The following is a 23,470-nucleotide window of genomic DNA, read 5'->3' on the forward strand; positions in this document are numbered from 1 at the left end:
GCGCTTACCTGCTGCTCTCTGGCAGGTAGCTCCATGCCCTCCTGGGTTTTAAATGCACCTTAGAACACACATGCATCAACACTACAATGAGCGGGTGGAGGGAGGTTTGGAGTCTTCTCTCACCACCGTTCTCTGCGGCCTGCTGGAGCGGGGGGGCTAGGAGGAGTTGGCCGTCCGACTGCGGTCTGGGGTGTGGGGCCTCCCTGCTGCTACGGAGTCGGGGTGGTCTGTCTCTCCCCACCGCAGGGAAAAGGGTAACACCACCTGGGTCTGGGTGCAGTTCCCCCCTCCAGGGGCAAGGGTACCTAGACCCGGTTCGTAGAGTACGCTTGGGGAGTGTGATCGTGTATACAGCGTCTTTTTATGTCTGTCTCCACATCGGTTGAGTGTGGAGTAAGTGCATATGGGAGCATGAGGGTGGGAATGGATGTTTGTATCTGTGTGTGCCTGTATGTCTGTGTCTATATGTCAGGTTGGGTATCAGACGCCACCTCTCTGGGGACATCTCAGGCCCTCCAAGGTTTAATAATAATAATAATAATAATGGATTGGATTTATATAGCGCTTTTTAAGGCACCCAAAGCGCTTTACAATACCACTATTCATTCACTCTCACATTCATACACTGGTGGAGGCAGCTACAGTTGTAGCCACAGCTGCCCTGGGGCAGACTGACAGAAGCGAGGCTGCCATATCGCGCCATCGGCCCCTCTGGCCAACACCAGTAGGCGGTAGGTGAAGTGTCTTGCCCAGGGACACAACGACCAGGACAGAGAGCCCAGGGATCGAACCAGCGACCTTCCGGTTACAGATGCGATTCCCAACCCCCTGAGCCACGGTCGCCCACGTTTGGAGGCCTATCTCCACCCACCACCACTTCCCCTGCCAGTGACGGACTCCCTCAGGTGTCGGTGCGTTGGTGGTTCTTTGTATCTGGGGGTGGGCGTCCGGGTACACACCGGCTCACTCCTTGGTGGCCGCTTATTGGGGCTCGCTCGGGCCACTTCGGAGGTGGGGTGCTCCCGGCCTGGGGCTCGGTCACTCGGGCACAGCTGGCTGCCGGCGGAGCTCACGGGCGCGTCACTGCAACTCCCCCTGGCTTCTGCTCCGCGGCTGCTGAGTGAGCCCTCATCTGGGACTCTCCTCAGCTCTTACTGGGACAGTGGCGCGGCTGCCCCTCTGTGGGTCTTCCTTGGTCTCTTGTGTTCTGGGGGCCTCTGGATGTCTGGAGTTTTGATCTCCTCCATACCTGCTTGATACCATAGAGGACAGGGCTGTGGCCCCCCACACTCCCTAGCAGATCATTACATGGAGGAAACCTTTGGAATACAAGCATGCTGATCCACACAGGTATGCACACAGGTGTACACATGGGTATTCACAGACGCGGGCTACAGCTTTCTTGGCTGCTGCCTCAAAGCACACTGTGCGCTGTCTATCTTGCGTGCTGCACAATATCGTTTATTATTTAGTAACTATTGATATCTACTGCTAGCTAGTTTATTGTGATGGTGCTGTATTTATTATGTTGCTCTTTGTTGTTTGCTTTCTCTTCTGTTTTTTTTTCTCCATACAGGTGACCCAGGTGTTTTTTTTTTTGTTTGTTTGTTTTTTTCTCTCTTCCCCCCCTTCTCACCGTCTCTTCTCCCCTTTGGTTTTCTTTCTCTCCCTCTCTTTCTTTCATTCTTTCCCCCTGTCCTATCCCACAGTCATGTCTGTCCCGTTTGCAACTGAAAATAAAATAAATTCATAATTATAATAAAGGTCAATCAAATGGACCAATATGGCAAGGCCATGATGATCCACTTGGTAAAATAAATCCGCTTGGCATCTTTCTTGGCCTTAAGACAACAATTCTGATGGCTATAGATCCAAACGGGACAAAAAAAAAAAAAAAATTTATTCATTATGGCAGTCCTGGCGTTCCATAGTCTGAGAGATAGGCGGTAAACCAGGTAAGTGGGCTATGACTAATACCAAAAGAAGCTAACCTGTTCAGGAGAATATTGTGAGAAATGGTATCAAACGCCACACTAAGATCAAGAAGGATAAGAATGGATAGGAGACCAGAATCACCTGCCATCAGAGGGCCATTAGTAATTCTTAACAGAGCAGTTTCTGTGTTATGATTGGGGCGGAAACCAGATTGAAATTGTTCATAGAGATTATGGTCATTGAGATGTAAATGAAGCTGGGCGGCGACAACTTTTTCAAGAATTTTTGAAATAAAGGGGAGATTTGATATAGGGCGAAGATTATCAAAGTTATTGGGGTCTGCACCTGTCATGAACTGGCTGTGTGGAGGCAGATGAGGACCCAAACGCAAAACTCACGGAGACAAAAATCTGAACTCAAAATCACTGCTTTATTGCAGGCTTCACAAAGAAACAGAACTAAACTGGGAATGCTAATTGAGGACCGAGGGAACACAGAAAAGCACACAGGTTCGGGGAGGAGACATAGACGACGCGACCCTGAACTGAGGGAGACATGCACATAAATACACAGAGGGTGACACAGATAATCATAATGCCTCCGGTGAATTATCGCGAGACCTCCGCCCCTCCCCGAGATGCGAGGTTGACAAGTGTAAACAAACTCAGATGGAGTGGAGTAGTTGAGAGAAACAAAGTCATTAGGCTTGTTTCAGTCAAACAAAGAAAGTCCAACTTGCGATCACAGAGGAGATGTCCCTTACCAGTGAGAGAGCGGATGTTTAATAGACCGAAGTTGATGCTGGAGTTACCATGCCTGACAGTCATAGGGCGAGATGCAGGGTACACCTCAGACAGGTCGCCAGTCTGTCGCAGGGCTAACACAAAGGTTAATTTAAAAATCGAAATTGCCCATAGGTGTGAATGCGGGAGTGAATGTGAGTCTGTTCCTATCCCCACAGGTCTTATATTCTAAGGTAAAGACTGTACAATAATACAGTGACTCATAATTAAATGCAGAGTGTATAAGCACATGGTGAGTGAAAAAGAAACACCCAGTGGATAATAGTAATTTCTTAGCAGTCAACATCTATTGCAGCATAACTAAGGGAGGATTCAGGGTCACCTGGTCCAGCCCTAACTATATGCTTTAGCAAAAAGGAAAGTTTTAAGCCTAATCTTAAAAGTAGAGATAGTGTCTGTCTCCTGAATCCTAACAGGAAGCCAATGGCTTCCTGTTATTTTTTTTTTGTCCATACAGGTGACCCAGGTGTTTTGTTTTTTTTGTTTGTTTGTTTTTTACTCTCTTCCCCCCCTTCTCACCGTCTCTTCTCCCCTTTGGTTTTCTTTCTCTCCCTCTCTTTCTTTCATTCTTTCTCCCTGTCCTATCCCACAGTCATGTCTGTCCCGTTTGTAGCAACCGAAAATAAAATAAATTCATAATTATAATAAAGGTCAATCAAATGGACCAATATGGCAAGGCCATGATGATCCACTTGGTAAAATAAATCCGCTTGGCATCTTTCTTGGCCTTAAGACAACAATACTGATGGCTATAGATCCAAACGGGACACAAAAAAAAATGTTGCTTAAGACAACAATTCTGAAATAATAAAAAATAAAGGGGGTAGAAAACTGGGCGACACTTGATGGTTTAAACATGCGAGAAGCAGTAGGAGGACACAAGTAGTGATGTTACAGGGAAAAGAAGTTTCAAACAATACAGGCAAATGATCAGGAAAGACGACATCATAAATTTGAAGATTATAAACAGGTAAACCATGAGACAAAACCAGAGTGTGTCCATGTTTATGAGTGGGACCAGTGACAGACTGCAACACATTAAAAGCATCAAGTAGGTTTAAAAAGTCCTTTGCCAGTGGTTTAGTAGGACAACACACATGAATATCACCCAGGATTAAACTTTGTCCTACTTTGTCATTATTTCAGCCAAGAACTCAGAGAAGTCATGAACAAAGTTGCTGTTATATTTAGGTGGACGGTAGATCAGCGCACAGAGAACAGGATGACCAGGCTCAAACATATTCAGGTCAAAACTGGAGAAAGTGACAGGTGACAGTTGGCGAAAAGTATTTCTGTAAACTGTGGCCACTCCTCCACCTCGGCCCGTAGTCCTCGGTGAGTTAAAATACGAACAGTTTGGCGGTGACAGTTCTGAGAAAGCGCTTAACTCACCGTCACTTAGCCAGGTTTCTGTCACACAGAGGAAATCAACATGAACGTTTTATTTGCTAACGACCGAGCGTTAACAAGGGCGATCCTGGTAGGGTCCATCAGACCGGTGACAGCCATCCAGGGAACCGGTTTCAGTGGCCACAGATTCCGCGGATTCACTGCAGCGAAGACGAGGTGAGAGAAGGCGGGGACGCTGGATCTCCTCAGCCGAGCCAACCACAGGTGCCGATAGATTCTTACTTAAATTAAATTTAAATTATATCAAATTGTTTAGTATGAAGCAATTGTGAGAGTTTTTACTGAGACCATAAAACTACATCTCCCTGATGATGACGACCATGACGACGATGTTAAAGATGATGGCGAGTGCTTCACCAGATCTCAAACTGCGTGTGCTCCTTGAAGGCTGCTCTGATGATGATGATGACGACCAGGATGATAATGATGACCAGGAGAATGATGATAATGACGATGGTGATGATGGCGAGCGCTTCACCAGATCTCAAACTGCGTGTGCTCTTTGAAGGCTGCTCTGATGATGATGATGATGATGACCAGGAGGATGATGATGATGACGATGGTGATGATGGCGAGCGCTTCACCAGATCTCAAACTGCGTGTGCTCCTTGAAGGCTGCTCTGTGCACGATGTTGTTGCTGAAGAGTCTAGAAAGAGACCAAAGCAGAGAGCAGACGTCACTCACACAGAACAACATGAATCCACGTGAGCTCAGGCTGTGAATGATTCCTCTCAGAGTCTGAGAAGAAACTCCTTCATGTTGGCTCACCGCACACAGTGGATGGAGGGGTTGATGGAGAGCAGCTGCAGTAACACATCGGTCGAAGCATCAGTGATCTGATTGTGACTCAGACTGTAACACAAACACAACATGTGGCTCTAACTGATCGCTGCACATTATATTACTGTAGTGTGTGTGAACAGGCTGATGGTTGTTGGTGCCTCCCACAGGAGGATCAGTGTGTGACACTCACTCTAGGACTTGGACTTTGTGCAGATGTGTGATGAGAGGGAGCAGCAGCTGGTCAGTGAGCTGACAGTGACTGAGGTCCAGCTCTGTCAGCCCTTCACACGAGTCCAGCATCTGGACCAAAGCCCCGCAGACCCTCTGATCCAGCGTGCTGTGACTGAGATCCAGCTCTCCACCCAGGGCTGTACACAGGGACACCGCCCGCCTCACTGCGTCCCTCTCACTGTTCACAGGAACCAGAGACAGCAGCTGGAGGAGGACAGTGTTACTGACTCTAAACAGGACAAACAGAGAAACTGTCAGGATGCATCAACACCAGCGTGAACAAGGTTCTCTCTGGTTCAGACTCTTCGGTGGTCTTTCCCACCTGAGGCGGACCCTGTGGAGGACAGGAAACAGCAGGTCCAGCACGCTGTCCTCCACCTCACAGTCTCGCAGGTCCAGCTGTGTGTCCCGGCTGCCCTGTGTCAGGATGGTGGAGACGGCCCTGCAGTCATCAGCAGTCAGACTCAGAGGCTCAGTCTGATCCTCCTCCGGTAGCTCCACACAGGAGGAGCAGGACAGATCCAAGCTGTGCTGCAGAGTCCTCAGCAGGCCTGACGCTGCCTCCTGCTGGACGTCACAGGCAGCACAGCAGTGGATGAACCTCAGCAGCTGGTTCCTGTCAACACTGGAAAGAAACGCATGGAGACAGAAAATCTAAAATGATAGATGCTGCAAACAAACTGCTGGCTCCAATAAAATGTGTTGATCTTTAAAACTAAAGGATTTTAAGAACAGCATCTATGAACTAGCAGCAGATACATTATTGTAATTAGATGTTGGATTTATCCACAGCACTCATGTTATTAAGACAAAGTCACACTGAGCCCAGTTTCCCTGCTTGGGCTGATTGTGCAGGTGGATGTTAACAGATAACAGCTTTAAATGAATAAGGACTCAGTTCATCTGGTAACTCGTTGTTCATAATTTACTGCATTTATCAGATTAAAAGCATCATTTGTCAGCAGTGATGAAGAGTAAATGTCTCCTTTGTGTCCAGGAAGCCACAGAAACACAGCATGTAGCAGATTATTTTAATGGGTCCAGTTCAAATGTGTCTGCAGACAAACTTGTGATTTCCAGCCTTCAGCTTGTTGTTCGAGCAGCTGATAAAAGTAGCCCAGGAGGTGTAATGACAACACTTGATAATAACTATAATTAATACAATTAAATTGTTAATTCGACCAATTTTAATTCACTAAGATTAAAATGACAATAACGCTGATGATACCATTTGGTAAAACCACAAATGAGACACACAAATCAGAAGCAACAAGTCAGAGGCTGCAGTTTGGGAAACACTGAAGATCACCAGAAATGTTTGGGCCTCATTTGTAAACTTCACCAAATGATTTCCAATAATATATTTTTAAACAATTATCTGTATAATTAATGAGAAATTGCAAAGCTGACATTTGTAAACTTTGTAAATAATTCATGAATATTGTGTGACATCTAAAAACAGGACGGCTAATGCTAAGCTGCAGTGTGTTCAGCGATAAGTCGGCCCTTGGGTAATGTTAAGATTCAAGAATTGAGAAAGGGTACAAGAGGTGACCGAAAAATAATCACACTGGTCCGGCCGGGTGAAGTCAAACGAAGATTTTAATTCACATGTGGGAAGATCACTGAACACAGCAATTGATCTTCAACTTACTAAAGCACAAACAATTATTTTATAACATCAGGGTTTGTTTACTGACGCCCCTTCATGCGTCACAGATACATTTTATACATAGATCAGATCAATATCATCATGACTTTTCACCTAGAAAATCATCTTCTATTTTCATGGCTAGCCCTTCCTGTCTACCTTTCAGTTCTTGTCTTGTTCCTCTTTCTTGCCGAGACACCAAGAAACGGTTCCTCTTTTACCAAGACAATTTTGCAGTTACAGCCAAACATAACTAACCTCTCCTCTAAATAAATCTAATTTAAAGTGTGTGTAAGTGTGTGTGTGTTGACCTCACATGCTCTTTGTGTCACCTCTTCACCTACTGTCTGTGTCTCGTCCTCAAATGCTCTTTCTCAATTCACCTGTTGCACTTCTGACCTTTTACCAGACCAGAAGCTCACTGAGACTATGTGTATGTCTTCTACTAAATAAATGTTTTAACCAAGAACCTCTACTAAAACCTTAATACAAGAATATGAACATATAAAAGATAATAAAATAAACTGATATAAGTGTTTTGTAAGCATGTATTGCAATTCCTTCTATGTTCTAGTTTTCCCTCAACATGTATCACCTGAACAGTCACGTCAGTGAGGCTTACGACCTTTAAAGAACCTGAACATCAACTCAAATAAGCACAGATATGCAATATGTATAAAATAGTTATAACTGCACCTGAAATACAAAGTTAGCATCATCATAAACATCTTAAGGCCATCTTAAAGCTATCTGTTACATTGTTAAAGCAATGATCATACTGCAGATTATATTATGCTGGTAAAATACTTTTTGTTCATCCCCACAATTCCCCCTTTCGACCTCTGGCACACCAGAGGTCGATACATAGGTTGTTGTTCACTCCTCATTCCACTCGGCTACCTCCAGATCCATCATCGGCATCATGGACATAGGGGCCACCGCCCCAGGGTCCACTGCCTTTACAATCACTTTCTCTACCAACCTTCGGGCACAAGGAATGAGACAACAACCACAGGTCACCAAAATACCCACCAATACAGATAGAGACAACATAATTGACAGAACAAGCCCCTTCCACTTTCCCTTTTTTACTCTTTTTATTTAAACCACCCCTTTTCAAACTCTCAATTTATTACCACTCCTTTCTGTAGGCGCGGCGATCTCCTCCTAGGCTGCTCTTCTTTCTTCGGCCTTCCAGGTGGACTACTGGTCGGCCCGTGGCACAGGTGAAGAGGTTTATTCTGCCTCTGTTTCTTGACACCTGCGTTCTTTGAAGACGAATTTTCCTCCACCAAGCTCTCGTGTGCGGGTGCACACTGCGACCAGTGGTACCAGGTGTCGCCTTTCCCTTTCAGCTGGACTGCTGTAGCCGTCCGGGCGGTCACCTCATACGGACCAGTCCAGCGGGGCTCCTTCCACTTTCGCTTAATGACCTTCAGCCACACTGCCTTTGCGTCCGGGACCTCTCCGTTCCCCGTGGGTCTCTCACAAGTGACCTGTTTTGTAAAGCTGGACACAAGAGCTTTCAACTCATTAAAATATTCTGCATGAGACCTGTTGCTTGTCCTGGGCTGCTCCACCGGGACCACTGTCCAGGGTGCTGGAAACTGTCTCCCAGTCAGCAGCTCATAAGGGGTGAAACCTGTGGATTAGTTAACAGAACATCTTATTGTCATCAAAGCAATGGGCAGGGCTGCGACCCAATTTAGCCCTGTCTGCGCACAAATTTTAGCCAACTTGTTTTTCAAATTTAGGTTCATCCTCTCTACCTTTCCTTGAGATTGAGGATGATAGACCGTCCCGAACTTATGTTGCACTCCCAACATCCTCTCTACCTCTTGCAAATCTTTATTCTTGAAGTGAGTACCATTGTCTGATCTAATTCTCTTGGGAAACCCATGCCTTGGAATGTAATGATTGATTAAGCACTTAATCACACTTTTCGCATCTTCACATTTGGTCGCCCATGCTTCGGGCCATCCAGTCAGAACATCCACACACCAACAAATACCTCACCCCACCTGGGCCTGTATCAATCATATCGGTATAATCAATCACGACCTCTTCTCCTGGCCTTTCTGGCATGAGAAACTTACCAGCTTCAGGTTTTACTGCTGGCTTTGGGTTGTGTGCCCCACAAATTAGGCACGTTCTGGCCTTTTCCAATATCATCCTTCTCAAATCAGGATGCCACCATCGGCACAAATTTCTCTCCATCTGTTTCACTCCCACGTGACCAAGCCCGTGAGCCTCATTCACCTTTTGTTCCGCCATTTTGGCCGTTAAAGCGGGACGCCCATCTGGCCCCCTCCACAAACCGCCATCTTGCCAGGCTCCTTTGTTTTCCCACACCCCCTTTTCCTCTGGGGATGTCTCCTCCTGAGCCTTTCTACCTTCTTCCATGCTGTTAGTGCTAACCTCCTCTTCTGGGGTTACCTGCACCAGTTGTCTCTGTCCTTTGTAGCCCGCTGCTTCCTTTGCGGCTTCATCAGCTTTCTGATTTCCTCTTGCCACCATACTGTCTGCTTGTGAGTGGCCTTTGCATTTTATAATACTTACCTCGTCTGGGTCCTCCAGGGCCTTTTCCAGTTCCTCCATTTCCTTTTTGTGACAGATGGGTGCATTAGTGGCCGTTCTAAACCCGGCTCTCTTCCACTGAGCCAGTTCCACATGAGCTGCTCCAAACGCATATGCTGAGTCAGTGTAGATGTTCACTCTCATGTTTTTAGCCAACCTCAGGGCTCGAGTTAGGGCTATCACTTCAGCTCTCTGGGCCGACTGTTGTCCCTCAATTTTTCCTGCTTCTTTCACCTGAAACTCAGTTCCTACTCTACAGACTACTGCATAGCCGGCTTTCAATCCTTCTTCATCTCTGTGGCAGCATCCATCTGTGAACCAATCCTCAGCTCCAAGTATGGGCTCTGCCTTTAGGTCTTCCCTGATTTTTCCTTCAACTTGGGCTTTCTTAATACAGTCATGTGGTTCTCCTGACCCCAATAGGTCCGCCATATTTATTCCTTCATGTGTGAATATCAAATTTGGCGCCTCTAAAATTTTGCTCAACCTTTGTTGCGTCAATGGAGTCATTGTGAATACCTGTGAGTTCACATAGGCCACTACACTGTGTGTAGTAAGCACTTTCAGTGGGTGTTCCCTCACTATATGTGCTGTTTTCTGAATTATCTTTGCTACTCCTGCTGCGTGTTGTGTGCATGTGGGATGCCTTGCTTCTGTTGAATTTAATCTTATGCTGACATACATAAGTACATCCCTACCTCCCCCTTTTTTCTGAAACAACACACCATTCACAACTCCCTTTGTTTCTGAAACATCAAGATAAAATGCCTCCTCATAGTTAGGAGTGGCCAGATCTGTGGCTCTTGACAAATCCTGTTTTAGCGAAATGAACGCTGTCTCTGTGTCCGGCGTCCAAGGCAACTCAGCCTTCAGATTTCGAACACCAACTTTCTTGATCAGGTCCCTTAAAGGGGCCGTTTTACCCGCATAGTTCGGAATGAACTGCCTGCTGTAACCTGTCAAGCCAAGAAAGGAAAGCAACTCCTTCACAGTTCTTGGTTTTGGATGTGTCAGAATTTGGTCTCTGTGTGTGTTCATTAACCCCACTGATCTGTGTGCGATCACCCGGCCCAGGAATGTTACCTCTGGCCGGACCAACTGCAGTTTTTCTTTGCTCACTTTGAAGCCACACTCCGCCAATCTGTTCAACACCACGAGCGATGCTGCCGTACAGGCCGCTGCTGACGGGGCTGCAATAAGAAGATCATCAACATACTGTATTAATTTACAGCCCCCTGGCAGTTGACATGGGGACAATGCCTCTTTCAACACCTGATTAAAAATTCCTGGTGAGAGTGCAAAGCCTTGTGGTAGGCGTGTGTACCTAAATTTGCGGCCTCTGTATGTGAATTAGAAAACGTCTCTGAGTGACTCGTGCAGTGGGAGACAAAAGAATGCATTCGCTAGGTCAATACATGTGAACCACTTTTGGTCCCCAGTAATTTCGGTCAGAGCCGTGTAGGGATTTGGTACAGGCACAGTGTCAGTCCTCAGCATGGCATTTATTGCTCTCAAATCATGTGCCATACGGTACTTCCCTGTCCCATGTTTTTCCACTGGCAAAATAGGTGTGTTCCAAAATGACCATGAGGGCTCAAGCACTCCTGCCTTCCACAGTCCTTCAATGGTTTCAGCTATACCTTCTTCTGCTTCAGTTTTGTGCTTATATTGTGGTCTGTTAATTGGTATGTCAGACTTCAGCTGGAACAGGACAGGCGAACAGTTAGCTAGACCTACATCTGTGGGCCCTGCAGACCACAAAGTACCAGGCAATTTTGAGAGCTCAGCTACTGCATCAGGATGATCCATTCTTTCCCTGCCATGTATTCTGGAGATTTCTTTATGTTCTAAGATCACTGCATCGTTGGACAAACAAGTTATGCGATATATTTTACATTTTGGTGCATACCAGACATTTGGAATTTGGGTGCTTTGCCAGCATGCGTCGTCCAGCGCCCGCTTGACCATTGGTCCCAGATCTCTTGGCCCATGACCCTCGTGGACCGCCAATGTAATGTGAGGGGCTGAATCCTCTCCCACATTGTACCAAGGCAGTTGTTCATCAGTAAATTTCACAGCCGCGGCCACACCTTCTGGTCCAACATAAATGTTATGTGTTTGCACATTCCACGTCTGTCCCTCAAGATCAGACTGGAACTGTTCCCGATAGATATCGTTATCTTCCCTATCATAAAAGAGTGTAACGTGGAAAGGATCTCGCGGAGGGGAGTAGACGGCCAGGCTCATTATCCAGGGTTTCCATAGCTGATAATGTCTCAGAATGCCTTCTTCCACCAGCCTCCCCCAGTAGATTTCGGCAGTGGGTTGTTCAGAGTTCTGGACTAGATATTGAGTCTTTGAAGGTGATCCCAGTTTCACAAGCAGGTCCCTGCCCATGAGATTTTCCAGGCACCTGTGAGGACACCACATATTGGTGCTTCAAAGTCTGTTTTCCCAGCTGTGTCAATGCTGGATCTGTCAATGGCAGTGTCATTGGAATCCCGGAAAAGCCTACCACATTAACTGTGTGACAGGAGAGTGTTGCACTGTCTGGTGTGTCTTTCAATGTTGAGTATGTTGCTCCAGTATCCACCAGGAAGGGCAATTCAGTGCCTTCCACGGTCATCGACAGCATGGGTTCTGCCGTTCCCACGCTGTTCGGTTTCTCCGGGCTCCGTCAGTATTGCTCCCCCTCCCAGCCCCAGTCGGCTACTGGGTACTGGGGGGCTGGTGCTGCATTCGGGTTTGGAGCTTGATGTGCTCCCCTGTAAGCAGCTCTTTGTCTTGGGCCTCCTCGTGCCTGGGATTGATAGCCTCGCCCCTGATAGTTCTGCGGCGGTTCAGGGCAATCTCGGGCCCAGTGTCCTTCTGCTCCACATCTCAGACACGCAGTCCAAGACACTCTGCCAGGATTCCCCGGATTCCGAGCCCTTTGTCCTCCCCTCACGGATCCACCACGCCCTCTCTGCGGTCCACCGGTCCCCCAATTCCCTACGGGTTGACGCTGCCTTGGTGCATTGGCGGGCCAACGGTCATCAGGGTAGAGACCCGGATCCTGATCTGGCCAGTCAGGCACAGGATCGGGCTGAGGCCTTGCCACCATTATTTTCCTTGCGCTCTCTTTATCCTCTTTCTTTCTGTCACCTGCCTTGTTTTTTGCTTCTGCCAGCTGCAACTTGACCAGCCACGCCTGGGCTTCCTCCAACTCTTTCTTTTGTTTGTTTGCCAAATCCTGTTCCTGCTGAAGTCTGTAGGTCACATGTCTGTCCCACTGCACCGAGTCTGCAACGGCAAAATCTGGGTTCTTTTCCAAGTCAACTGCAACCTGGTTGGGCAGCCCTGCCAGCACTGCCGAACGAAACCACGCTCTACTTTCACCCTCCTTCCCCGGATGTATTCCTGTTCCTAACAACCATTGTTCCTTTGCTTTAGCTAAACACTCTCTGGGTGTGTTTTTGGGATCCCAAATAATTTTTGGAATGGCTCCAGAGTTAGGAGTTGGGTCCTTCTCCCGGACTGCATCTGCTAAGTCATTCTGCACCTCATGATATTTCAGGTCATTTGCATATCTGGTTGTTTGAGCTATCTGCTCTACATCTGCTAACCCACCACCCAGCATACAACGTCCGGCCAAAGCGCGAAAGTCGCCCTGCGCTAATTCTTCTCCTTCCCAATGTTCTCCCTTGGTTATTGGTGGAAGTTGTTTAACCAATGCTTCCAAATCTCTCACCTTATAGGCGCGATAAACTGGTTCGTTCTTTGGACCTGCTATTAGAGGCAGACTTAAACCAGGGTCAGGAGCTCCTTGTTCAAAACTCACTTTTCTACTCTTTGAGCTCTTAAATATGGGCCGTCTCTGTGCTTGGTCTCTCTTCACACTTCTTTTCCTCAAAATTAGGCTTGTACTTGGTTGAGGTTCAGCTCCTCCATCTTCGTCCTCCTTATCATCCTCTTCTTCTGATGACGTCGCACGGCCTTCATTCTCCTCTTCTGGCCCTCCCTGCATTACTCTCTGCTTTATAACCTCCAATGCCGTTAATGCCTCTATGGACGCACGTAGGGCCTCATGCATTTGTCCGTACACTTCTCCTTCAGTTTTTAACACCAAGCTCAGAGGTATTTTATCACCCAGCCCTTTCTGTTGGGATGTAATAAGTTTACTTACCTCAACCTCCATCGCTTGGCACTCTTTCTCTGCTGCTTTTAATGCTCCAGGTGAAGCCAAACGAATAGCTTTCTTAAGCTGTTCAAGCTGATCCTTCAGAGGTTTGCATCCCCTTTTCCCACTAGGTGTCGCACCCAAGCTGTCAGCCATTCTCTGAAACACAGACTTACCTCTTCCAATGGCGTTGGTCGACTCTACCTTCTTGGTCTAGGTCACCCAGACACGCTTAACTTTCGGTTTCAGTCTTCGTCTCGCTGTTCTCGCAACCACTGGCTCCTCTTCCCCTGCTCGGTGATACACAAAGTTTAACCCAGCACTTTAGACGCTGCCCTCGCGTTCTCAAGCGTTGACACTCAATCAAAATTATTCGCCCTCAAAGTGTTAATATATGACACCAGCAATCCTTATGCGCAACGCGCTCACCTCCGTATACTTACCTCTCCAATAGTTCCTCGGATTAGTGTTTTTTCATTTATTTTAAACCCATTAACGGCGCTGCGCGTCCCTTATATACTTTACAGCAACACACCCTCAAGGGTCCCTCAACTTGTCCCGTACTAATAAGTCTAAAACCAAGAAATCACCTTTATGACATTATGTCAAAGCTTTCTCCATGTTGCACAGCCTGCCACAGGTTTAACAAAAAAATCGCTGCCCGAGAAGGCTCCCACATATCAAACGCACACGCACACATACAATTTCAACCACGCACTCTCAAGCACACATTTGTCTCCTTTAAATCTACTAATCGCTTGGAGACATCTCCACAGATAATTACATTATTTCCCAGGCAAGCATATCAGAATCAAAACCGTCTAGTACCGACTCTACCATAACCTGAGCAAAGTGGGCAGCCTCTGTGGGCTCCCAATTTGGATCATTTTCATGCTCAGTCATCTCCTTTAAGCCTTGAAATAGAAATAGACAACGTTGTATATAGGCATTTAGCTCATGCAGCTCAATCTCGGACCACACTGTCATCTCATAAGGTGAAACACCTTCCTCAGTCACTATGTGACATTTGCAGGTCACCTCTAGTCGACTCTCTTCCTCTGCAATTTGTATGTTACAGATTGCAAAATGAAGCACAGGCATGTTTGCTTATTCTATTTAAACAACGATTTTACAGTATTAAATGGGACTGTTTAGTGCATGGGACACAATATAATCATTTATTGTTAAAGCGACAAATGTCAAACAGGTTCTAACAGGTCCACTTTATTGCGTGCTCATTGAGTTACTCCTATCAAAACTATTTAACAAGTTCAATTTACACATACTCATTAATTTGTCACGCTTATTAGTGGCTCATGGTTGCTTAAAGCCTATGTCTGACTTGACCACAGAGTTAGAGCATCATTCAATCCTCTCAGGATGACCACTCCATTTACTCTGCATCCAGTCAGCTCATGAATTAACAACCCTTGCAGACTGTAACCCTTTTATTTTTTGTTTATGCCTTCAAATCCACCTTAAATCTTCTTTACCTAAACGTTGGTTTTAAACACAAACAATTCTTATATTCTATTTTGAAACGTTGTCACCATTCATATATTTACAATGTTATTATTTACTAAGCCAGCATTTTAATTGCAGACATTTATCCACATTTGCAAACAATAGTTATAGAGCTGAATGACACACAAAACCGAAAGCATAGTCCTCTCATGCGCTCTGCATCTGTTGCCTCATTTGCATGCACACACACTCTTCATCTAAGAATAGCAGCAGGCAGTCAGTGCATTGCTGACTCGACCCACAGAGATCTTTTTTATTACAGAGACGTCTTATATTTACAACTGCACAGATTTTAAACCTTTTAACACCTATCGAATTTCGACAAATTTAACATAACAGTTTAACCGATAAACTCCCTGAGTTTTTTGCGATCAATTAACCAGTATCTGTCCAACAGTTTCTGGCCTCATCTCTAAACTCCCTAACTCAATTTAAAAGTGTCCAACACCCAAGGTCCAACCTTTGCTGCCCAAAAAAGCGCAGATACCGTTCCAAACGGTAAGGAGATTCTAACTCCTAGTTATTCTGGAGTGCCCCAAGCTCCACAGTGACCAACTGACTATCCCTCTTCGAGGACAATGCATAAGCGTCCTTTGCATTGGCAAGCGTTACCTCTGAGCACTGCGCTTCCTACCAGTCCAACTGGCGTTCTTGAGTAATTTATAATACTTTGGAACAACAGTAAAACACCCAACCAAGTGTAAGACTGAAGCAGGTCCAACCTTATAACCAAAAAATAACCAAATTCCCTAACCTACTAAACGGTCCAACCGTATTCAATCATTACCAGCAGTCCAACTGCTTTAAATCCTCAGATTCTTATCAAAATCAAAACAGACATGCACCAGTAATTTCAGTGAGTAGACTTAAATTTTATCATGTCCAATTTGGCACACTTTGGAAATAATTCAACAGGTAGTGCCTTACCTTTTGGATAAGCCGGCTTATGCCCACTCACTTCGGCCACTGGAATTCATGTCTGCCCGTCTGACCACCTCGGACCACCGCTCACACCTCCACTTTTTTCCCTTACTCAACCACCGGACGAAGCCCCCAAATGTTAAGATTCAAGAATTGAGAAAGGGTACAAGAGGTGACCGAAAAATAATCACACTGGTCCGGCCGGGTGAAGTCAAACGAAGATTTTAATTCACATGTGGGAAGATCACTGAACACAGCAATTGATCTTCAACTTACTAAAGCACAAACAATTATTTTATAACATCAGGGTTTGTTTACTGACGCCCCTTCATGCGTCACAGATACATTTTATACATAGATCAGATCAATATCATCATGACTTTTCACCTAGAAAATCATCTTCTATTTTCATGGCTAGCCCTTCCTGTCTACCTTTCAGTTCTTGTCTTGTTCCTCTTTCTTGCCGAGACACCAAGAAACGGTTCCTCTTTTACCAAGACAATTTTGCAGTTACAGCCAAACATAACTAACCTCTCCTCTAAATAAATCTAATTTAAAGTGTGTGTAAGTGTGTGTGTGTTGACCTCACATGCTCTTTGTGTCACCTCTTCACCTACTGTCTGTGTCTCGTCCTCAAATGCTCTTTCTCAATTCACCTGTTGCACTTCTGACCTTTTACCAGACCAGAAGCTCACTGAGACTATGTGTATGTCTTCTACTAAATAAATGTTTTAACCAAGAACCTCTACTAAAACCTTAATACAAGAATATGAACATATAAAAGATAATAAAATAAACTGATATAAGTGTTTTGTAAGCATGTATTGCAATTCCTTCTATGTTCTAGTTTTCCCTCAACATGTATCACCTGAACAGTCACGTCAGTGAGGCTTACGACCTTTAAAGAACCTGAACATCAACTCAAATAAGCACAGATATGCAATATGTATAAAATAGTTATAACTGCACCTGAAATACAAAGTTAGCATCATCATAAACATCTTAAGGCCATCTTAAAGCTATCTGTTACATTGTTAAAGCAATGATCATACTGCAGATTATATTATGCTGGTAAAATACTTTTTGTTCATCCCCACAGTGTAAATAAAAAAAATCTAACTTTTGATTAGTCTGAATTTCTTTGTTGTTTAGTAAAGTTTGTGTTGGATTAAAATACAACAAACGGCTCTCACTGTTGCCATGACAGCGGGCTAATGCTAAAGAAAAGCGTGTGTGAATCTCTGAGACTAAACAACAGTCGGGGGCGGGGCATCTGTGATGAAACCCTCGATGATAAGTAGTGAAATAAACATCTGGTCATCATTAAAGAACACATACCATAGTGAGAACATGTTGTTTGTGTCATCAGAGTGTAATTATCGTCTCTTTCCAACTATGATATATAAGATAGGAAGCTTCACCACATTGTTGTTCGTACATGTCGCCACTATGAGCGCCACTATCAGCGGCTCTGGGATTCTTTTCCAGGAAAACTGAACTCAAAGCCGTCTTCAAACCAGCTTACTGTCTGTAAACATCAACATGAACCAGTTACTGTTTGATCCTGTTTCCTGTTCCGTGTTTGCTACGGTGACCCTGGGTTGTTAGACAGGCGCCCACTAATAAAATGTGTTATTGTTGCTGTTGTTGTTATTATTACTGCTCTACCTTTAAATGATGTTCACTCTGCCTGCTGTTTGAAACTTTCCTTGTAGTTTCTTGTTCGACTGTTCACGTAATCTGTTCCACACTAACAGTAAAATGTTAGCTTGTTTTTGAAGCATTATGTTACAATAAAGTGTGTTGTTCAGCAATCACACAGTGCAGCACAGAGAAACGAGCTCTAATATCGGACCTGAGACGAGAAACGCTGTCCAGCATGAGCAGGATGGACTCTACTCCCCCTGCTGGTATGGAGGTCCACAGCAGGTTCAGTCTGACTCCGTCTCCGTGTCTGAGGATGAAGATCAGAGCAGCACAGTCCACTGAGTCCAGCTGTCTGCAGCTCAGGCTGATCACATGACCGAGTGACCTCAGCAAACTGGGAACAGCGTGACTGTCGTGAGCTCTGTAGAGCTCTCTGATGGAGCTCATCACAAAGCTGGGACTGGGCCTGAAAACAAAGAGTTTATTTCCAACTTTGTTTAAAGGATCCATGAAGTGCTGATTAAAGATGAGACAGCATTTCAAATCCTCCTGATTAATCAGCAGAAACTGTGTAAAAGATCAAACCACATTCAGCACCTTGTAAACACAATCCTGTCCAGAAAGGGAAGCAGACGTGTGGTCTCCTCCTGTAAGAACAGGTTCTTCCTCAGGTCCACAGTGATGGTCGGAGCCGACGGCTGCTGCAGCAGATAGTGAAGCAGCTCCCAGCTCAGGCAGCAGGAGGTCAGGTCTCCACCAACCTTACTCAAGAAGGACAACGTCAAGTCCTTGTCCTGGGTTTCATGGAGGAGAGACAGGAGCTGCTGGAAGCTCTCTTCACTCAGTCTGCAGAGATCATCAATATAAAATAAGCTTTGAAGTAAAAATCGACATTTTATTTGTCCTGTGATGTTCAGAAAGACATTTACTTGACTGTCAGAGGACCATGATGGAGCAGCAGTGCAATGAGACCCTGAGCAGGGATGCAGGTCTCAGTCAGGTCTAACCGTCCGACTGTCCAGTATCTCAGCAGGGAAGCCAAACTACTGACGGCCCTCAACAATACTCTGTGTGATGGTCGGGCTTTCTTAGGCACAAGAGAAAGCTCTTCAACAGCCAGCCGACGGGCCGCTCTGCCTCTTCTTACCCACTGAGACAGCAGCAAGGACATGTCGATGGAAAGCCTGAAGAACGAAGAGACGAAAGAGCAGAAATGATGAACACCAAGAACTAAAGATTCACATAGAAATGATGTTAGAAGAGCAGGAGAGAGTCATGGTTTCACTTCCTGCCTCAGACTGTGTAGTTGTGTTGTGTGTCTGAAGAGCAGAGCGCCTCCTCTGGCAGACATCTTGCTGGGTGTGAGGATGAGATCCACTTTAGAGCCACACAGTTTGAGAACTCTCCCCACAGACCAGCAGCTTTTCCTGTGTAACGCTCCTGTTAGCAGCAGCTGGAAGCCCAGCAGCTGCAGCAGAGACTCCAGCTGCTGGGCCTCCTCTCTGGATCTTACAGACATGGATGTGCACACACTCTGGAAGAACTCTGGATCACAGCTGGAACACAGCGAAGATGGGATCAGAGAACATGCTGGAAACGTTCTGCAAATGAAATCATCACGACTTATTTACCTGAGCTGTGAGATAAAAGGCAGACACTGCAGCAAACTCCTCACTTCACTCTCTTCATGTGAGCAGCCTGTCAGCTCCACTTGTTTCTTCTCTGGTTGGAGTTTCAGCAGCTCCAGGAGGATGGAGGTCTTTCTCTCTGAGAGGTCTATGGACCAGACTGCAGGAGCTGACTGGAAAACTGGCTGTAATGATGGAAGGACACTCAGACCTGTTTTAGTCTCATAAGAGTACAGGTCCAGGAGGAAGTCACACCATTTCTCTTTAAGAGGACTGTTTTTGTATGTGCACACTGATGCTAACAGCTCCAGGATCTTCTCTCCTGTCTGCTGCTCTCTCTCTGCTGCTGCACAGAACAGACTCACAAAGATCCTCGTTCGGTCTTCATCTGATGTCTCAGCATCAACCCTGGAACAATAAGAAGGAAACATTCAGTGATGATTTGATGTGAGCTGCATTGAAACAACCACACACTGCTGACACACTTTGCAATGTTTGTGAGTTTAATCTGGATCTTTGCTGATTTTCTGTCTTCAGTAAAATGAAACTTTGATAAAAATCAGAGTCTGTTTATTTCTTTGGAAGTCAGCAAACTCATAAATTGAGCAGAGGATCAAATAATTATGTCACTGCTGTAAAAAGGTAGAACACTGTGAGAACAGCTGTAATACAGTGTTGTATTATTCATGTACGTCGGAGTATTTGGAGAGTTTAGATTTTATATTTGCTATGGTCACTGAATCCTGGTGTTTCTTGGTTTAATGCAGTAACGTCTGTTTTCTACAATGTTTATATGACAGGAAATGCTGTTTGCGTTGGATTCTCTATGATGAAGGAGATGGCGAGCCACCTCTGAACCTCATCACCTCCTTAGCCTGAGCAGCTGCTCTGAGTTTTCACTGTGCCAGACGAGGAGGCCACGCCCCCTTTTTCAGCCTTCACCTGAGTTCACCTGTGTGAAAGCACAGCACCAAACAGCTTAGCTGCTGTGTTTCACTCAGGAGCACTTTGGAAGTGAACCTGACTGGACGTCTTTACTAAAACTGACTGACTACAAACCAGAGGAGCCAACGACAGAACTTCCAAACTCTTCAACATCCCAGAGACACTTTGTTGCATCATCAGGTGACTCCTTGTGATGAGGGAGCAGCTAAAGTAGCCTTGATCGCTTCAATATCAACACTGTGTCTGTGCTGTTTACACTCGTCTGTGACGCTGTGTGAAATATTCACTAGTGTTTTGTGATCATTCACATTTGATTTGATAGAAGAAGTTTCAGGACATTGAAGTTACAGCTCTGAGTGGCTCCAGCTGCTCAGTGAGTCTCTTCCTCTCTTAAAGCCTCAAACTCACACTCTGGCCCTGCTCATTTAATATTCTGCAAACCTTCAGTGAGTTATGTTTGCACTGTGTGATCAATATTTGTATGTTCTGTATCACTTTGTGCGTTTTCCTTTTCCTGTCATGAAGACAGCTCAGACCTGCTGGCGTCTCCAGGTCCTGCTGAGCTTTCAGGTTATGTGATAAATGCTTTGGAAGCCATGGATGGGCCTCACTTTAGACCAGCTCACACAACATACTTCACTAACAACCAGTAACTGTCTGAATTAACTCAGGAATATCTGTAACACATGTACAACTTTATAAAGTGTTCGTCCATCATTGGAAAAGTATCAGACTGCTGTCATTGAACATGTTATATTTGAGCCTCTTCAGCAAAACTTCATCATGTGTATCCATGTTTATGAACGACATACTGAGGAGGAGCAATGCTTCATAAATGATGAAACAAGTATTAACTAACACTAATGCTGAAGAGTGTGCAGCTGTTATAAAGTGTTAGCAGCAAAACACTAAACATCAACAATACAGAAACACACAGAGGGGAACAACAACATCTACAACAGCAGCTTCACCTGCTGCTCACATCACACACGTGGAAATCACATATTTACTAACATTTTACAGTTAATTCATTTAGATTAAGATTTGTTTACACTGAAAATTAGACTCAATTAATATTTTCTGGTTCAGAAAAGTCTTAAACACAAAGATTCACATGTTAGTGGCCACGTTGAGCCTCCTGTCAGTGTTTAGTTTCACCAGACTAGCTCTCTGTACCTGGCTATATCACCATGGTAACAGATGCTGAACACAGCCTGGTGTAGATCAGGTTATGTTCAGTGTCAGATTAAAATCAGCTGTAAGTGACACATTTTCTCTGAGTCTTTTATGTCCAGTCTGCTCTGAGCTGGAGCTCATGATAACATGAACGTCACTTTGATGTGGTGACAAACTCCTTCACCAGATTGTGTGTCAGAGCTGAATGCAGCGAGTAACCTTTCATGTTTAAGTGGATCGAGGTCAAAGTGTCACAGCTGTCAGCTTACAAATAAACTGCAGCACAGAGCGCTCACACACATTCATTCATTCACATGTTAATGATTGCTACCAGCATCGCTTAGTCTCCTTTGATGCAGCAACAGTGTTGCCTGTGTTGTTATAGTTACATATTGCTTATAGCTCTGTGTCACCTGTTAATGTAACAATATTTCTTATTAATGGAGGTGAAATCAGTGGGTCTACTTTGTGTGGAAGAAGACAGAAATAACGTATGAATGGTCGTTGTGTGGATGTGGAGAAGAGAGGCCCCAAATGCAGGCTGAAGCTGAACATCCTGGATGACTCAAACTGTTTCCCTCTGCAGTGACAGCTGCTTGATGCTGTTTTGTTTTAAAGCCCATCAGAAACACATAAATACCTTAACAGTACAACTTTTATTAATATTTTTAATGAAGCTTTTTTCCCAGGAGGTCTTAGTGATGCTGTAAATGTCACTAAGTGCAGTTTTATTCTCACAGACAAACTGTCACATGTTAAAAAACTGTTGAAGGTAAACGTTACAAATTTGTGGACTCATTTCTATGAACTGGCTTCAATCAAGCAGCAACTAAATTGTCAAATAGAGCTAAAATATTTTCATGAATTATTTTCAGCACTCATTTATTGACAGACAGACTTTATTGTGTGAAGAGCATGTTATTTACCTGAGCTGTGAGATAAAAGGCAGACACTGCAGCAAACTCCTCACTTCACTCTCGTCATGTGAGCAGCCTGTCAGCTCCACTTGTTTCTTCTCTGGTTGGAGTTTCAGCAGCTCCAGGAGGATGGAGGTCTTTCTCTCTGAGAGGTCTATGGACCAGACTGCAGGAGCTGACTGGAAAACTGGCTGTAATGATGGAAGGACACTCAGACCTGTTTTAGTCTCACAGTCCTTCACATGGGAGCACAGATCCAGCAGGAAGTCACTCTGATATTTGTCATTGTAATGAGAATGAAGAGGGAATGTCTGATAAGAGCAGACTGATGATAGCATGTTGAGGATCTTCTCTCCTGTCCTCTGTTCTCTCTCTGCTGCTACAATGAAGAGATTCATCAACAACTCAGTTTGATCTGAGAGATTTCCTGATGACTGACAGAAACTGGAAGAAAGAAAAGGAAACACGATGTGATGATTTGATCTGAGCACAACAAACAGAAACAAGCAGCACTGACACCGTCCTAGATATGTCTCAGATAAATATCTCCAGCATTAAAAGTACATTAAAGACATATAAGGTCAGTACTACAGTTGGTTCAATTATTTCTATAAAGTAACTCAACTGGATTTTAAACCACAATTGAAGATCACATGAAAACATTGAGTGTTTAATAAGTAAAACCAAAGAGCATACCTGAGTGAGTGGATGTGGGGTAAATGGTGTAAGAGGAACGAGCTCGCACTTTGACAGACTCTGTGATCACAGTGAAGGCAGACTTTCACCTTCCTCTTCCTCTTCTGCAGGACTCTCACAGCTCGGTCATACAGTTGTGTTTCACTGTTGACTGGGAGGTGCAGCTGATTCTCAGTGAAGTCAAGTAAACTCACGTAATCCACTTCCCCATCAGTCAGAAGAGAAATGCTCCACAGCTGGCGTGACATGGAGTCACTCCTACAGTTGGAAGGTTGGTAGAGAAATTCATTAGTTCACATGTAATCAGCTGCTGAGAACAAAGTCTATTTGTGTAGATTCATGCTGAAACTGAAGAACCATGTTCGCCTTTTTTCATGCAAAACTCCTAATTTGTGCAAAGCTGCCAGAGGCTTAAGAGGATTGACTCTGCATACGATATAAAGAGACGGGTGAGCTGATGTGAGTT

The 23,470-nt window shown here is 45.0% G+C and overlaps 2 protein-coding genes across 2 annotated transcripts; both read right to left on the minus strand.

Moving 5' to 3' along the window:
* Nucleotides 1-1,519: 1,519 nt before the first annotated feature.
* On the minus strand, nt 1,520-21,617 carry LOC145423560 (uncharacterized). The gene is made up of 10 exons (XM_080296223.1): nt 21,550-21,617; nt 19,274-19,678; nt 18,935-19,198; nt 18,572-18,826; nt 18,240-18,488; nt 17,851-18,108; nt 5,486-5,788; nt 5,123-5,392; nt 4,918-5,001; nt 1,520-4,795 (listed from the first exon to the last, which is right to left on the minus strand). The coding sequence occupies exons 1-10, from the start codon at nt 21,615-21,617 to the stop codon at nt 4,729-4,731; spliced, it is 2,223 nt and encodes a 740-aa protein (XP_080152349.1). The 3' UTR covers nt 1,520-4,728.
* LOC145425930 (uncharacterized) lies at nt 6,748-11,605 on the minus strand. Its single transcript, XM_080299424.1, has 2 exons — nt 8,650-11,605; nt 6,748-8,583 (listed from the first exon to the last, which is right to left on the minus strand). The coding sequence occupies exon 1, from the start codon at nt 10,427-10,429 to the stop codon at nt 8,765-8,767; it is 1,665 nt and encodes a 554-aa protein (XP_080155550.1). The 5' UTR covers nt 10,430-11,605; the 3' UTR covers nt 6,748-8,583; nt 8,650-8,764.
* Nucleotides 21,618-23,470: the final 1,853 nt, after the last annotated feature.

This window comes from Astatotilapia calliptera, chromosome 3, assembly GCF_964374335.1.
Source record: "Astatotilapia calliptera chromosome 3, fAstCal68.1, whole genome shotgun sequence".
NCBI classification, from domain to species: domain Eukaryota; kingdom Metazoa; phylum Chordata; class Actinopteri; order Cichliformes; family Cichlidae; genus Astatotilapia; species Astatotilapia calliptera.

Bases quoted from the DNA above. Each gene is read 5' to 3' on its own strand.
- LOC145425930 (XM_080299424.1), bottom strand. From the start codon at position 10,429: ATGAACACACACAGAGACCAAATTCTGACACATCCAAAACCAAGAACT.
- LOC145423560 (XM_080296223.1), bottom strand. From the start codon at position 21,617: ATGAAAGGTTACTCGCTGCATTCAGCTCTGACACACAATCTGGTGAAG. The intron at 18,109-18,239 runs GTGCTGAATGTG...CTTTGTTTTCAG, and splicing joins GACAGGATTGTGTTTACAAG to GCCCAGTCCCAGCTTTGTGA. The intron at 5,002-5,122 runs GTGAGTGTCACA...TTTGTGTTACAG, and splicing joins CACAAAGTCCAAGTCCTAGA to TCTGAGTCACAATCAGATCA.